Consider the following 17,128-nt stretch of genomic DNA (forward strand, 5'->3'; position numbering starts at 1 on the left):
AGACCAAGAATAAACTAACATACTTGCAGTGTGGGAAATCAAGCAACCATGAGGAGCAAGTCAGTAAGCCTGACTACTCAAAAGTGCATATGTTGAAGAATACTCACACTTCTCAAAAGCATGTCCTGTACTATCTTCCTTTTCCTCCCCTCATTCCAGAAAAGTTCTGCTGGTTTAAGACCATATATCTAATTAATTGCATTTTATTAGCCAAGTATTGCTCAGGTGGTTCTTCCTAATTGCTCAAGCTTCTGGATAGCAGCTCAAGACAGTGCTGTGAAAGTGTTTTAAGAAAGGTATCCTAGAACAGAATTCTTTCATCATTTTCCTAAGAGAAAAATGGTTTCCCAGGCAGACAGTCATGAAGAGGCAAACCAGAAGCAACTTTGATTGGTTAAAGAGCCAGCGAAAGGGGAGGAGAGCGATAGAACCTCCCAAACATCCTGCAAGCATTTCCTCCTATTTTTCTGCAACACCCAGGTTCTGAATTGCCCAGTCTGCAGCATTTAGACACAGTTTTGGAACGATCAGTTAGAAGCATGCAAGAAAGAGGTAAGGAATAACATTCTCTAACAGGCACTGTCATTTCTCTCCTCTAGTGGTGTGTATTCACCACAGGGAAAAGCTAACCATATGTCTATGGATGCTCTTTCCTTCCTACTATTTCTGACTCCAGACTTCTGTTAGAAGTTTATAAACTCATTTTAGTTTCGTTGTTTTTTCCCTCCCCATACTTTAGAAGAACAATTCAGCTGAATTTTAGCTGTTGGGTTTCCTGCTTGAACAAAATACATGTCTTGAACAACTATAGGAAAACAACCTACAGAACAATTACAGTAAGTACCTGCATATTTACTTCTAGGATGGAATATTTTATGAAGACATGATGGCTTAGTCTCATACCTTTTTTTTTTTCCTTTGAGACATTACTTCAAATCTGTCAAATGTCCATACATGAAAAGTGATTGTTATGAGTTTGCAGTGAAATAATCTGAAAGAATATCCCCTCAAATTATTCTGCAGAAATAATACAGTGGAGTTGTTTAATGTTGGAAAAGGACATCTTTGAATATTTCAGTCAGCCAGAATCATTAACTCGCCAGCGAGATGAGACAGAGAAACACTGTGTCAAACCTAGGAAATGAAAGTATCCCATTCTGAAGCTTTATCTCATTAGGGGGGTTCTAAACAGTAAAACATGGACGAAATGTTTTAAGGACCTAAACATGTTTGCCTTTGTATTAGGAGTAAGTTGTGCATCTATTAAAAAGTATAAGCTTGGTGGTGATTAAAATCGTACTTTTGCATTGCTGGGTTGAACATTGTCTCCGAGCAAAGTGCTTTAGTTTCAGTTTCTTTTCCCAGCTTTTAGATAACCTGGGCGGAGTTACTGGTGAATACGATAGCTACTTCTATCACAGAAAAAAACATTGCGTTTATTTAACCCTGCACTCCCATTTTTTCACAATATGTGCTTGCCACAGCAGCATTTTACAAAACTAGAAGGGAGAGTCTGTGAAGAGAAAGTGCAACTGCAGCTCCACTTTTTTCTCTGCTCTCATGGTTCCTTGGTTAAGTCAGGAGGCAGCTTGGTCAAAGGTTTTCCTGCGTTAGCTATAAGAGATTTTTACTGTTGCTTCTCATTACAGATTACAGTTTAGAAAATAAAAAAACAGGTTGAGGAAAGCTTAAATAACCAAGTGTTTCTTCACAAAGCAATATTTCACTGAAGAAAAATCTAAGAAGTTATTTTGTCTCAGGAACACCTGCTCTGAATAAGAAAAGGTGCAGGGAGGAGACTGTTACCACTAATGCCACAGCTGTAGCTGAGTGCAATTCCATAAAGTAAAAATTGCAGATGAATTAATGTAATTCTCTCAAAGGGAGTGAGAAGATAAAGTAAATTAGACACTATTAAGGGGAATTATATTATTGTGTTTATTTCTTTAAAGCTTTTGCAAAAAGTCCACATGTACTAAGACCAAGTGGATTGTAAGATGCTCTTCTTCTTGTCACTTATCTCCACAAATGCTGCTGAACTTTAATTTGAGAAACCTTAGTGAACACAGAAGGTAAAAGTAATATGGAAAAAAAATTCTCTTCATTTGCAATAGCAACAGCTAAGTAATCACAGCAGTATCTTTCCACCCCAACATCTCTTTGCAGTGTTACTCCAGCAAATTCTGTACCTAACCACATCTGGGGTAAAAAAAAAGACAGGATTTCTGTTTGCAGTTGGTTTTGCTTCTTCAAACTGGAAACTTAATGAGAACCATTTGTGACATGTACACAACAGAATGGCTGAACAATTGGCTGAAGGATTGGACTTAAAGCATTATTGTAAATTGTAGAATCACAGAATTGTTTTATTTGGAAAAGACCTATAATATAATTGAGTCCAACTGTTAACCTAACACTGCCAAGTCCACCTCTAAACCATGTCCCTAAGAACCTTGTCTAAACACCTTTTACACTTCTCCAGGGATGGTGACTCCACCACTTCCCTGGGCAGCCTGTTCCAATGCCTGACAACCCTTTCCAGGAAGAAATTTTTCCTAATATCCAATCTAAACCTCCTCTGGTGCATCTTGAGGCCATTTCCTCTGGTGCTATCACTTGCTACTTGGGAGAAGAGACCAACACCCTCCATTCTACAACCTCCTTTCAGGTAGTTGTAGACAGTGATAAGGTCTCCCCTCAGCCTCCTTTTCTCCAGGCTAAACAGCCCCAGTTCCTCCAGCCACTCCTCATCAGACTTGTTCACCAGACCACTCACCAGCTTTGTTCTCCTTCTCTGAACTCTCTCCAGCACCTCAATGTTGTTCTTGTAGTAAGGGGCCCAAAACTGAACAGAGGATTCAAGGTGTGGCCTCACCAGTGCTGAGTACAGGGGGTCGATCACTTCCCCAGTCCTGCTGGCCATATATTCCTGGTACAAGCCAGGCTGGTGGTCATCGCTAGTGGTGTACTCCAGGGCTCAGTTTTAGGGCTAGTTCTTTTCAGTGTTTCATCAAAGACCCGGACACAGGAGCTGAGCACACACTAAGCTAGTTTTCCAATAATACTAAATTAGGAGGAGCCATTGATTGAGAGGCTTTACAGAGAGATCTTGATAGATTAGAATGCTGTGCAGTCACCAACTATATGAAATTTAATGAGGACAAATGTCAGATTCTGCACCTGGGATAGTGTAATTCTGGATGTACATATAGATTGGAGGATAAGAGGCTGGAGTGCAGCTCTGCAGAATGGGATCTGGGAGTTTTGGTTGATGATAAATGCAATAAGAGTCAACACTGTGCCACAAAGGCCAACCGTATCCTTGAGTGTGTCAGGCACAGTATAGCAAACTGGCAAAAAGAAGTGATTGTCCCACTGTAGTCAGCAGTGATGTGGCCTCACCTCAAGTACCACTTGCAGTCTTGGGCTCCACAATATAAAAATATAAAATATTAAAATGTGTCCAAAGGAGGGGGAAAAAGATGGTGAAAGGACTAGAGGGCTTGACTTAAGAGGAGCATCTGAGGATACTAGGTTTGTTGAACTTACAAAAGGGGAGACTGAGAGATGACCTTGTTGCTGACTGCAAACTCTTCATGAGAGGGAGCAGAGAGGAAGGTGCTGACCTCTTCTGTTTAGTGTCTAGCAATAGGACACAAGGGAATGGCTTAAAGCTGCATCTGGGGAAGTTCACATTGAATATTAGGAAAAAGTTCTTCACTGAGAGGTTAGTCAAGTACCAGAACCAGCTCCCCAGGAAAGTGGTCATGGCTCCAAGCCTGACAGTGTCCAAGAAGTGTTTGGACAATGCTCTTAGATACATGGTTTAACTTTTAGGTTGTCCTATGTGGAGTCTGGAGTTGGACCTGATGATCCTCATGTGTCCCCTGCAAATCAAGATCTTCTATGATTCTATGACTATTTTTTTAATCGTTGGATGGCCCATACAAACACGAATAGGTGTCCAAAAGATCACAAATAGGTATCAGTCACAATTTTCATGTAGTGTCCGCTACAGAAGTGTTTTTAAACCAAATAAAATCGTTCTGTAATAAATCTGTCTCTTGTAAGTAGCTACTGCCTTAAATATGATCTTACTTCACATTCCCATGATGTCCCCTAATTGAACTATTGTATTTCATATGACATCACACTACTGAATAAATAAATGGTTAGCAAGGAAATATGTAGTAGTAGGCTATTATAAATCACTTGTTTCGTAATTGTTTTGTTTTTCCTTAAAGAATGGAAAATACAAACACTGAAAAAAATGAGAAATCACATTCATATCAGCCTATTGAAGAGTGGACAAAAGAGGAAGTCAAACACTGGGCAACTGAAGTTGTTAAGATTGACCAGAAATATGCAGAAATCCTGTTTAACCAAGAAGTGACTGGTTTTACTTTGAAATTGATGACTAAAGCAGATTTTGTGGATATGGACATACCTCATGGGCCTGCTCTTCAAATAATGCATTTCCGGGAAAAGCATGACATTGTAGCTAAAGGTTCAAACCAGGCTGTGGAACAAGAAGGCACTGGACAGAGTCTGGATGGAGAAGGAGAAGATGGAGACATTGCAAAGACAGAGTGCAAGAAGAAACATGGCTCATTTAATTCCAGTATACTGCAGGATTCTAAAACAGAGCCCACAGAAGGCAAAAAAGCAATGGAGTCAGCTGACAAAGAGAATGGATCAGACACACCATTGTCGAGCAGCCAGCACCCAACTGGAAAAATGTGTATGCCATATCCTTTTGATAATTTCAGTGATGGTAGTCGATACATACAGCACGATATTCTTAATGTCCCTGAAACAGGGCCACTTAATCTCATTGATCCAGCACATGAATTCAAATTATTTACCAACACAGACAAGGCACAAGAAGAGGATATAATGATGAAATTTAGCAATGAAGTCTTTAAATTTGCTGCAGCCTGCATGAACTCCCGCACAAATGGCACTATTCATTTTGGAGTACGTGACAATCCACATGGGGAAATTGAAGGGGTAGAAGTTACCAGGAAAGAAGCATACATTGACCATTTTAAAAAATCCATTGAAAAGTACTTTTCTGAACCATACACCAGCATCGCAAAAGCTTGCATTAGACAACCTAGATTTGTGGAAGTATTATTACAAAATGGAAGTCCATCACATAGGTTTGTTATTGAAATAGATGTGGTTCCCAAACACTGCATTTGTGATACAAGATATTTCTGTACAAATACGTATGAATATATGAGTAAGAGTGGGAAAAAAGCTGTCTTCATCCGGGATGGAGCTAGTTCCAGAAATATTCTAAATACAAAAGATTTTGAAACTTTTAAAGGTAACTTGACATCTTTAGCAGATTCTCGTAAAAGAGCAGAGGAAGAATATAAACTGAAGCAAAAGAGGTCAATGAATGAAGGTCTAAAGCTAGTTAGTCTGCTCACAGGTAACAAGGACTCACTAGATAGCTCTTATTATGACTACTACATTTTGGTAACAAACAAGTGCCACCCAAGTCAAACTTCACACTTAGACTTTTTACAGGAAATAAAATGGTTTGCTGTGCTTGACTTCGATTTTGAATCAGAAACGAATGGTGTGTTCAAGACTTACAAAGAAAATCGAAATGCCAAACTTTACTTCCCAGATCATTATGACAACAAGGTGGGTTCAGTTTCTGAACACGTTGAGAAGCTGAAACTTCATCAGGAAACCAACTGGATTTTCTGCAATGGTGGATCAGACTTCAAAGGCAATAACGAACCACCATTAGATCCCACTTCATGGCAACGAGACAGAGCTGCTGGTGTCAGAAAAATGATTTCATTTCTTTTACACAAAGATGTCAAGCAGAATGGAAAGTTTTTAATAATGTTTCTTTTGCTTTCCAAAGTGGAAAGTCCAGGGGATCCCCTTGCTGAGACTTTTGTGACATTTTACCAAGAATTAAAGGGACTAGAACATATAGTCAGCATTTGCATTGGTGCAGGTACATACCAGCGATGGAAAGATCTTCTGCATGCTAGAAGCATTAGTGAGGAAGAAATTTCAAACAAATGTGTTTCTAATTTAACCCTGCAAATGGTAAACGGTACCATTACAAAGTTGAAATCAGTGACACAGTCTTCTGAAAGACTTCTGCCTTCTGTTGGTCATTCTACTGTTCTTCTAAAGAAGCATGAAGACCTGATGGCAGCACTGGAAATACTTTGTGAAAATGAATGCAAAGACACAGGAATAGAGAAGGATAAAGATAAATTTAGAAATTTCCTGAAAAAGCGGGAAGAAGATTTTTATCGAGGTGGTAAAGTATCGTGGTGGAATTTCTATTTTTCTTCTGAAAATTATACTTCAGATTTTATCAGAAGGGACAGTTATGAAAAGCTTGAGAACCTAATTGTGTCTTCATCTAAGAGTCCTCATCAATCACCTGTAAAAATTATCAACCTTTACCACCACCCAGGCTGTGGTGGGACGACATTAGCTATGCATATCCTTTGGGATCTCCGGAAGCAATTCAGATGTGCTGTTCTGAAAAACAAGTCAAGTGATTTTGGAAGACAGCTGACAACTTTACTCACCTGTGGAGCAGACGACAACACAGGATATTTACCAGTGTTACTTCTTGTGGATGATTTTGAAGAGCAAGAAAATGTCTATTTTCTTCAGAAAGAAATTCAGGCAGCTATAACAGAAAAATGCATCCAGTATGTAACTCCTTTAGTGATCATTCTAAACTGTATGAGATCTCAAAATCCTGATGAAAGTTCAACAATCAGTTCCTTGAATAGTATTTCCTTAAAACAGATGCTTTCTGTAAAAGAGCAAAGGGCCTTTGATCAGAAACTAAAAGAAATTGAAAAGGAGCATTCAAATCCTGACAATTTTTATTCATTTATGATTATGAAGAGAAACTTTGATCCACAGTACATAGAAAAAGTGGTAAAAAATACCTTGCATAACTTGAATACCACCTCTAAACCAGCACAACTTTTTTGCTTTCTAACACTGTTGAACTCATATGTGGGAACATCTACAATTTCAATATCATTATGTGAAGAATTCTTAGGAATTAATTCTCAAGAGATTGGCTACATTAAAGATAAATTGATAGAAAATATGGGAATTTGTTCCAATATTCTAATATATGATCAGGTCCATGAATACAGGAGTTACAAAGGTCTTCGTATCATTCACCGACTGATAGCATCTCACTGCCTAACAGAACTGAAACTAACCTATGGCTTGCCTAAAAGTGAACTTACGTTGCAGTTACTGAAAGAAGATTTATTTTATAAGACTTCATTAAAGCAAGACAAACTTATTCGTGATATACGAACCCTGCTGATTACTAGACAGCACAAGGAACATGGCGATGAGTCAGACACATTGTTTTCCCCCTTAATTGAAGCCATTCACAAGGAAGAGAAACGTGGTAAAGTGGAATGTGTGTTAAAACAAGCATCTGCCAGATTTGACCAAGATGGCTACATTTGCCAAGCCTTAGCAAGATACTTGTACATTAAAGAAAGGAATTTTGACTCTGCATTATACTGGGCCAAAGCAGCCAAACAAAAAGCACAACACAATTCATTCATATCAGATACACTTGGTCAGGTCTTCAAAAGTGAGCTAAGATACCACATGGAGCACAAAGCAGAGACTGCAGACCTGACGCCTGAGCAATTGAAATTTTTGCTAGAGCTTGCTGAGAATGCTGCACAAGCTTTCAGAGAATCTCAGCAGCAAGCTGAAAATGCAAACAATGAGCGATATTTGCAGCATCAGAAGTTTAAAAGAAAGTTTCAAACATTCAATACTGCTGGTTATTGGGGAGAGATAGAAACTGGTCTTCATGTTATTGATATCCTTTGGCGTGTTCCATTTTTCAGCAAAAAGGACTTATTGTGTAGAAAAATTATGACAAAGTATCTATCAGGAAATAGTGTTTTGAATGTAGATAACCTTAACACAGAGAGTGAAATGTTCAAGACTGTTAAATGTTATTCCAGCTTTTTATGTAGTTTACGATCACGGTTGAAAAGGGCATTTGACTTTTTTGAAGACTATTTTGTGTTTTTCAAAACACAGATGAGTGAAAAAGAAGTTGTAGAAGCAAAATTGTATGAGAAGCTTCAAGAACGTTTTACCAAATATAAAGAAATATTTTGTGATTTCAGTTTTGAGCAGCTGAAAAGTAAACAGGTCTCAAATTGGCCGATGTCTCAGCATACAGAAGCATACAGGGACACTTTGGAGGCTTTCAAAGCAGACTCATTTTCTGGCATTTTGGAATACCTTCACAGAAATCATGGAAATGCTGGCAGAGAAATAGAAGACATAGTAGAGGCGTATACTTTTTTGTGTGAGGAGAATGCACAAGCAACTCTGAAAGACAAACAGAATTTGATTTTGGCAAATGTTGTCCTGAACTGCATTAAACCTAAATCCACTCATTTACATCGTTCTAAGGAGCTGAGAAGTCTGCTTCTAAGTGTTTTAGAAGAACTGAAACCAACTTCACAGTGTGTAGAGCCTTTCTTCCTAGCGTCTCTGTTGTTCTGGCCCCAAAATGTAAAACAACTAAATGAAGATTCTAGGAAAATGGAAACCTTTATTAGGCGCTTAAATGAGTCTTCCAAAGAGCTCTATGGAACCCTCCATCATTTCAGGCAGCCTCTGGCTCTTTTCTATCTGGCAAGAGGTGATGGCCTGGACAGATTTGTTCACAAAGGAAAAATAGATCAGCTTTTTAGTTCACTTTCAGAACAGCAATTGAATTCTCTCTGGCAGAATGGTAAGATCTGGAAGGAACAGGCTGTCCAAGATCTTTTGCTTCCTTTGCATGGAAGAGCTGAGGGTAAGGTTATCTACATAGACTATGGCAGCAATGAAACCTTTAGGATACCAGTGCAGCCTGATTCCTTATGCCTATCGAAAAATGGCCCAAACATAGAAAGAGTGTCTTTTTACCTTGCATTTTCCATTGCTGGTCTCCTGGCATACAACATACAAAGTCTGTCATTAAAACAATAGGTATTGCAGTTTCTCAGCTATGAGGCTTTTTTTGATTTGGTGTTGGGGGTTTTTTCGTCAACAATTGCAAATGACAACCTGAGGCCATTCATTTTATTTCCTTCCTCACTATGTTAGTCTTTCAGTCCCATGCAGAATTGTCTCTCTACTGTCATAACTATTGTTTGGACAGTGAGGCAAACTGAAATGTTCGTGCAGTTAGTCCTGTGCACTGGTCACTACTACTCAGAGTTCTTCAGTTGATAACAAGAGAAATTTAAAAAAAAAAAATATTAAGAAAAAAAATATAACTATAAAAATAATATTTTGAAAATGTTGTCTTTAAATGCCATCACTATTAAGAACCCTACTATCTTGCTTGCTCTTTTGCCATTGCTTATAATTATGGATGTCTCGCCACAATTTTCCTACTCTTCTATAAGTAATGCATGAACAAGGATTGTATGTTAGAAAACATGTATTATGTAATGTTTCCTGATGCTCCATTGTGTCTGCTGTTATCTTGGCACAAGGGTAATGTGAAAGGCCATTCAGTTACAAAGCAGCATTTTTTCTCTGTTATTATTGTACATGCTTGAATAATATAATACATTTGTATATGGGCCTGTATTAATAGCCAAGCTGTTGATTATTAAAGATACCACTATTTTCTGCTGTACTGTAAAAGCACACACCAGTTGATATTTTATGTCCATATTAAATAGATTTTATTCTTTTGTGGTGAGTCTGCTTCTGCTTTACATAAAATTGATCCAGTTTGGTCATTCCTTTCCTTATAAATTCCATTAGTTTCTTCCAGTGATAGATTTCTTGACAACTTTTTTCCTCGCAAAAATAGGCAATTTAAATGCTTAAATTGGTCATTCGTTGCATTAGCTTCCTCATGTGTATAAAACTGCTATGTTCAGACACAATTAATATTCCAAAAATGGAAAACACATTGGTGCAAAGCACCAGAAACAAGAGGTTACTACTGTCCGAAGGGTGCAAAGTGTTGCACTTTGCACTGTGTGCATATGATTCATGAAAACCAGAGGAGTTCAATGCAATTAACTGTCTGCAGGATGGCTCATCACCCCACAAAGTCTCCTTTGCTCTCCTTTGTTCTCTGCATCAGCCAAGGAGGCAGGCCAAAACAGCTGACATCTCAACAGATTAGTTAAAAAAAATTGACAAAAAGGAAAAGAACAAAGCAGCAGACCATTCTGCTCTAGTGCAGCTCTTCTTTTAGTTGTAAATACAAACAAGGAGTTTTATTATATAATCTGGACTGCTTTTTAACTCTAGCCAAAATATATTTCTCTTGGAAAGAATGCACACTTCATTTTAACTTGTATCCATTTGTTTCTAACATTATACTTTTATTTCAGATAGGGTGCTGTAGGATCAATTTTCATGATCATTCATTATTTGTTCTGATTAGTCCTCAGGATATCACCATACAATTTATTGATGACTAAAGCACCTACCCTTGCAAAAAATTGTTTACAGCAAATAACTTGCCGTGTCTTCATGGCAACTGAAGCCTTCAGTCTTCATCTTAGTCACATTTAAGAATGGCAAGTACTTTAATGTGCCCAAACTCAGCAGAGCTGTATGAGGTGGCACATTGGGCAGAGGGGCAGGGTGTGGTGGCGGGGGCTGCCGTGTGCCCCGTGGCAGGAAGCCAGGAGCCGCCCTGCACTGGTCGCAGCCAATTCCAGCACCCCATCACCTGCCAAACCGCCACCATTCGGGGAGCCCATGGCAATCAGGTAAGTTTAACAAAGAGCAGCAGCTGTGAGGGGCAGGAGAAATGGTGGAGGATGTGGTTGGAGACACGTGGAGGGGGACATTGTTAGGGCTTGGCTGAAGACACACTTCTGTCAAGGGATAACCCACACCAGGGCAGGGACAGCCATGGGCAACCCATAACAAGACAGAGAAAACAAGAAGGAGTGAGCAACAGAGAAGTAGAATCATGGAATCATTTTGGATGGAAGAGACGCTCAGGATCATTGAGTCCAACCATAACTTAATTCCAGCACTAAATCATGTCCCTAAGAGTCTCATCTAAATGCCTTTTAAACACCTTCAGGGATGGTGACTCCACCACAGCCCTGGGCAGCCTGTTCAAATGCCTTACAAACCTTTCCAGGAAGAATTTTTCTCCTAATATCCAATCTAAACCTCCCCTGGCGCAACTTGAGGCCATTTCCTCTTGTCCTATCACTTTCTACTTGGGAGAAGAGACCAACACCTTCCATGCTGCAACCTCCTTTTGAGTAATTACAGAAAGTGGTAAGGTCTCCCCTCAGCCTCCTTTTCTCCAGGCTGAACAGTCCCAGCTCCCTTAGCCGCTTCTCATCAGACTTGTGCTCCAGGCCCGCACCAGCTTCTTCACCCTCCTCTGCACTCTCTCTAGTACTTCAATAGAATCAGAAGCAAGAAGCGATAAAAATATACCCGTACACGCTGAGATCAACCTGCTCTGCTGCAGTCCTGTTGCCTTGGCAGGGGGATTGGCAAGGACTGAGAATTGGTGAAAACAAAGCAAGGTGTTGGACTGAAGCTGAACATGGGGAAAGGAGAAGAAAGGCATCTCCCTAAGTGTTTGTTCAGTTGTTTGTCTTTTGAGTTTCTCAATGTCCTAATCAGCAACTAAACATTTATGTTCATTGGCAATAAATTAAGTAAAACTCCCGAAGTTGAGACTGTTTTGTGCATAACACAAATGTGAGGACAAGCCTAATTTTATCAAGTCTCAAGGCCTGAAAAGACTGCCATTTATATATGGGCATATGCAAAATTATGTTATAACAGCAGAGTCTATACACAGATGACAGCCCCAGATGTTGCAGGTCTGGGCTGCAATGAGCGAAGTCAAAGCTAAGAGCTCAGCCCTGCACTGTCCCTGCCAAGCCTAGAAACCTGGAGGAGACAACCTGATACAACTTGATTGTACAGGACCTAAATCTGGGTCTGCAGGAGGAGGAGAGGTGAGGAGGCCCAGGAGGCTGTTTGACTTTCACGAACCATTACAATGCTATCTCAGCAGCTGATGGAGCAACCAGGGTCCCTGCTGTGCCCAAGCAGTGGTTGTGGACTGTGAACTCCTGTGTAGGAACAGGAGCTGAGGAACCCTCTATTGGAGGAATGCAAGGTTTGTAAAAATGAATTTAGGAGGTGGAAGTTAGGAGTACTGCACATCTTTCTCTGCCTAAAATCAGAACTAGAAGTACAGAACATGGAGGGGGCTTCACAACTGGTAACAGACAGGAAAATTTCCGCTGAGAAGACCTTAGGAGAAACAGAGTGGAGCATGGCTGCTAAGATTTGGGGTAGGAACAGTAGCAGAGTCTAGTCTAGGCAAAAGTGAACAAGAACTGAGAAACAGATGTCAAAAGGTGATGAGACAAGAGGCAGATATGGAGGGCCATGACGCTCAAGAGGAAGAAGCTCAATGGAATAAAAAAAACACACAAGGGGTCAGAGTGGGGCAGGGCAGAGAAGAACAAGTTCAGCTGCTGGCATGCAGACTAGCAATCATGATAGCTGATTGAGACACTCTAACAATGTACAAAGTTTCTCAGCTCTGTGTCTGAAGGGGATTGTACTTCCTACAGGAAAACTTCCTGGGCTGAAGACTCTTAGAATGTGCCACCAGCTCAGGGACTGTAGGACAGACCAAAGAGATTGTCTGGAAAAGTGAATATGGAGCAGGACATGCTGTCTTCTAATAGATAAAAGGCTGCTGCAAAGAAGCTGATAAAAAGTAAGGTAGTAAAATGTTCTCTGGGCTTGAGGTGGGCACGAAGTGAGGGTGAAAACATACCATAGGAAGGATTCAAGCAAAAAAAGATACTGAGCCATAGGGAGCAGTTTAGCTGTATTTATACAAGGCCGCAAGCAAATCATTTCCAAAGGAACTTTCGAACTTGGGACCAGCCCCACATGACTGTATCCATAACCAAAGTCGCAACAAAGTGGAGTGACCATACTCTCCACACACACGAGATGTGACATTGTTCCTGCACTATAGACAAGTACAAAGGAATCATGCTCATTTGAAGGATTATGGCATGGAGGAGGTAGTTTGGTCTGGAAACCACAGAGACTGTACCAAAGCTGCTCAGCAAGGACTGCCTTCACCTTCTGTCTCTTACTCTTCTCGGCTTTCTTGTGTTGCATCTCTGTCTGTGAAATAACCAGATATTTTCTTCCCACTCATTCCTCCAAAATCTGGGATCTGTGCAAGCCTTCTGTCTGGATGCCACTCACAGTAGATGCAGTATAGAGGAGACTGAGAGCTGGCAAACCAAGTGTGTCAAATCATTTGTGCCATGTTGCATCCCTGGAGGTCTCCTGACAGTAATAACCATGCTCAGCTGGTCACAGAGCTTCCTGGATCCTGGACACAGGGCTAAGACAACTTTAGCATCGTGCCATTCCAAATGTGTTCCTGGGGAAAGCAATCACAGAGGACATCTCCTAGATACTCAGCATCAGAGGAGATTCCAGCCATTTCTCAGAGACAGAGATGAAGATTATTTTGGTGGTTCTGTCTTCTCTGCAGTCCTGCCATCTCCTGCTGATGCCATAGTCTCATCCCTAGATATTCAAAGACAAAGGTTAAGTAGCTTTATTGCCACACTCCTCTCCTTTGCCTATGCAAATAATGTGTCTATCAAAATGAAATATTCTCCTCTTTTCACTGTACACAATCTATAAGTAATTCAGTGTCGAAGTATGTGGCAAGAGCATGTCTTCCTTCTTTACAGACCATTGTGATGACATGCCACGCCAGTCTTGTCATCAGCACCTCTTTAACTTCAGCCATCCACTTTGAGATTTGAGCATATCTCTGTAAGAGTACATGATACATGTAAAAAATATGATTCACACTCTTTTCATTGATATTTATTTATAATTAATATCTACTCAATAGGAAAAAAAACCACTTTTTTCATAAATTTGAGGTGAGCAGACACATGCACCACATGTGTTATCTGGCAATGTCTGAACTGAAATCTCAAGTCTGTTGTTTATTTTCCATGTGACATAAGGTAAGCAAATTTTTGCCAGTATTTCTATTTGTAAAATAGAACATATTTGTATGTGCTCAGAGTAACAATGTAAGAATAACTTAATATTTGTGTGTTAAAATTTAACAAACTCTCGCTGTCCAGTCCTCCTCCCGCCTCTGTTGGACAGAAGGAGCAGCATCTCCATCACTCATGCTTCACACTTTTTATTTCAAACTGAAACTGTGTGGCTCAGGGCTTTGTACAGAACCAATACACTTCTGGTTATTTCCGTGTTGTTGGGATTTTTTTTCCTCACACAAAGATGTGTGAGGCTTAAAAGACTCAGGGCTGAAATAAAGTATCTGTGGAATGGCAAATGAAGGCAGGAGGAATTCATCACAAACGACAGCTAGGCATTTCTGCACGGCCGATGCTGCAGGTGATGGTGCAGCCTTGCGTGGCAGGAGCCAACCAAGATGATTCACATGAAGACGCGGCCACGAGGTTGGCGCTGGGCAGGCGGGAGTAGCCCCGGCCCGGGGGAGCGGCTGTTCCGGCAGCAGCCGCTGCACGCTTCACCCTGCGGGTATTGGACGAGAGGTGCACATGGGGGCTTTTGGGACGTGCAGAGACCCGTGTTTCCACTGAACACAAACAAACAGAGCAAGCCGGGGATATTCAGTTCTCGGCCGCAGAAGTGAAAAAGGGTCAGACACCGGCCCGTGCGGGCCCCGGACACAAAATGGCAGGAGCGGCGGGAGCTGCGGCCCGCGCGCGCCTCGGGCTCCCCGCCGCGGACAGCAGGCGGCGCTGTTTCTCCGCGCGCGGCTCTGCCGCCCCCCCCCCCCCCCCCGCGTGGGGTCCGCGTGGGTCGCGCGCCACGGGCACTCGCGTCCCCGCGAACCGCTAGCGGCCACGGGGAAGGAGCGAGGGAACAAAAGAGCTTGGGTTTCCGCGGCAAGAAACTGCTCGTCCTGCGTGAGAGGGATAAGGAAAATGTGACCCACTCGTGGCAGGGGGGGCACCTCAGAGGAAGTCCCACGGCTCTGTGGGGGAATTTCTTTAGGAGCTGCACAAGCGCAATCACAAGGAAAACCCACCTGAAGTGAGGCAGTGCCTTCCCCTTCCCCAACACCTTGCTCCCGCCTCACAACCTCCATGAGGGGAAGGAACCGTGGGCGCTGTGGTGAGGGAACCGAGCATGAGCCTGTCCCAGGGTGTCCCCAGGGCCAGGGCAGTGCCAGCCCCTCTCCATCGGTGCCGCGGTTTTGGCAGATGCTGAGCAGAAGAACCAGAGACAGAAGGGGCTGCAATGAGTGACCTGGACTATGTCTGACTGCAAAATACCTGAGCCAGGATGCTACTACACACAGGGTCTGACACAGGTGACTGTGTGGCAGGAACAAGCGCGTCCTGAGTGAAAAAGATGAGAGGAGGGTGGCTGGGCTCAGCTGGAGGGACTTAACCTTGCTCAAGGGGAGCGAGGAGAGCCAGAACCACATGAAGTTTCTTACTTTGGGTTGATCCCAGCTTGAAGCACAACCCACCTTCCAGTGAGGGGAGTGTTGGGTGGGACAAATCAGTATTGCTTTGAGGACATTTTGCTGCTGAAAGTTTTTTCTAGTTTCCCTTTGCCTATTGGAACCACAAACCTTCAGTTTATGTAACCTGTCACAAGACAACTTCTGACTTCCTCTTTGTAGGCACTTGCTTGTTCCTGGATGTTGCTTAAAAGCTCAGAGTGAAAAATAGGCTCTTTCCTACTCAGCACCTGTGTTCCCTGACAGGAGCTTACAGGTCCATCACTCCTTGCTGAGCCAGTGCTGTAGATACTGTATCTAAACAGAGACTGAGCCAAACTGTAGCACCAGCTTCAGTGCAGCGACGACTGCATTGGGAGACTTCACAGCAGATGTGGGACTGAAGGCGAAAGTTGCAATAGCAGAGAATACCATAACAATTATTAATTACTAATAAAAGTAATGAGAAGGAGTGAAAAATAAGAGAAGACCTGTCCTCATGCTATCTTCCTGCCTTCTTCAGTGATAAATCCTGTATGTTAAGTCTTGTAGCTCAGGGAAATGGTGAAAGAGCACAAACTGACTTTTTTAGTTCAAGCGGTCAAGATGGATCCAGCTTATGCGTATGATGGGATGTGTGTGCTCCAATGAAACTAAACATAGGAAGAGTCACAAAAAATGCCTCAGACATGTTCAATATTATGAATACAATGTTGCATGAATTACCACCTCATGATAGACTGACCAGTGGACTGCACAGCAGAGGAATGTAAGAAGCAACAGCTCAGATCCTTTGTAAAACTCCCATTGGCATCAGCACATAGGAGATTTCAAGATCATAGAATCATAGATGTATAACAATGATCATTGTGGCCACAGGAATCATTTGGGAGTTACATGTGGTGTATGGATGTGGTCTCCCGAAAGGCCAAATAGAAGGCAAATATGGAGCAGGAATAAGAGTCTTGTTAAAAAGAGAAACAAAATGGCTTTTTAAGGTCCTGCCTGATTAAGCTGTTTGTAACAATCCTGCAAGTAGGGTTTCTACAAAAGAACAAGATAATTCAACTCATCTTTATGGTTAAACTTCTTCAGCCTGAAGTTGTCATGACAAGGCAAGTATCAAAAGAAAAAAAATCAGCATAATAGCAAAGAGAAATCATATTTCTTGAGAATGCCAAGGATTCTCATTCTTGAGAAGGATTTAGGGTCTACAGTGTCCTGATAAGACACATTGATGTGTGAACTTTCCCTCCCAGAGCCATCCATCTCTATTATCACTGCCAGGAGATGGTCCTGTGTCAACTTTGCATCTGCATCAGTAACTCATTCTGTTCAGCCATCTGTTCCACAGACATCAAACTGTTAAGAAGCCCCAGTACAGCACAATCTAGCCCAGTAACATAGAAACAGAAAAGATCTCATTACCATTTGAATTCACAAGCTCTCCTGTGATACACATACAGTATTTTTTATATTGACATGGACATGGTAATTTGGTGAGTAAATTCTTGGTTATAACAAAGGGATTAAAATCAAACACTTCAGATGCAACAGCTGTGTTCAGAGGCA

General features: G+C 41.5%; 1 protein-coding gene across 1 annotated transcript; it reads left to right on the forward strand.

Annotated features, from left to right (window-relative positions):
• Positions 1-468: 468 nt before the first annotated feature.
• LOC136099109 (sterile alpha motif domain-containing protein 9-like) lies at positions 469-9,746 on the forward strand. Its single transcript, XM_065833068.2, has 3 exons — positions 469-552; positions 740-836; positions 4,245-9,746. Exon 3 carries the CDS (start codon positions 4,246-4,248, stop codon positions 9,028-9,030), a length of 4,785 nt encoding a protein of 1,594 aa, XP_065689140.1. The 5' UTR covers positions 469-552; positions 740-836; position 4,245; the 3' UTR covers positions 9,031-9,746.
• The last annotated feature ends 7,382 nt before the right edge of the window (positions 9,747-17,128 follow it).

This window comes from Patagioenas fasciata, chromosome 2 (genome assembly GCF_037038585.1).
Source record: "Patagioenas fasciata isolate bPatFas1 chromosome 2, bPatFas1.hap1, whole genome shotgun sequence".
Taxonomy (NCBI): domain Eukaryota; kingdom Metazoa; phylum Chordata; class Aves; order Columbiformes; family Columbidae; genus Patagioenas; species Patagioenas fasciata.

Bases quoted from the DNA above. Each gene is read 5' to 3' on its own strand.
- LOC136099109 (XM_065833068.2), top strand. From the start codon at position 4,246: ATGGAAAATACAAACACTGAAAAAAATGAGAAATCACATTCATATCAG.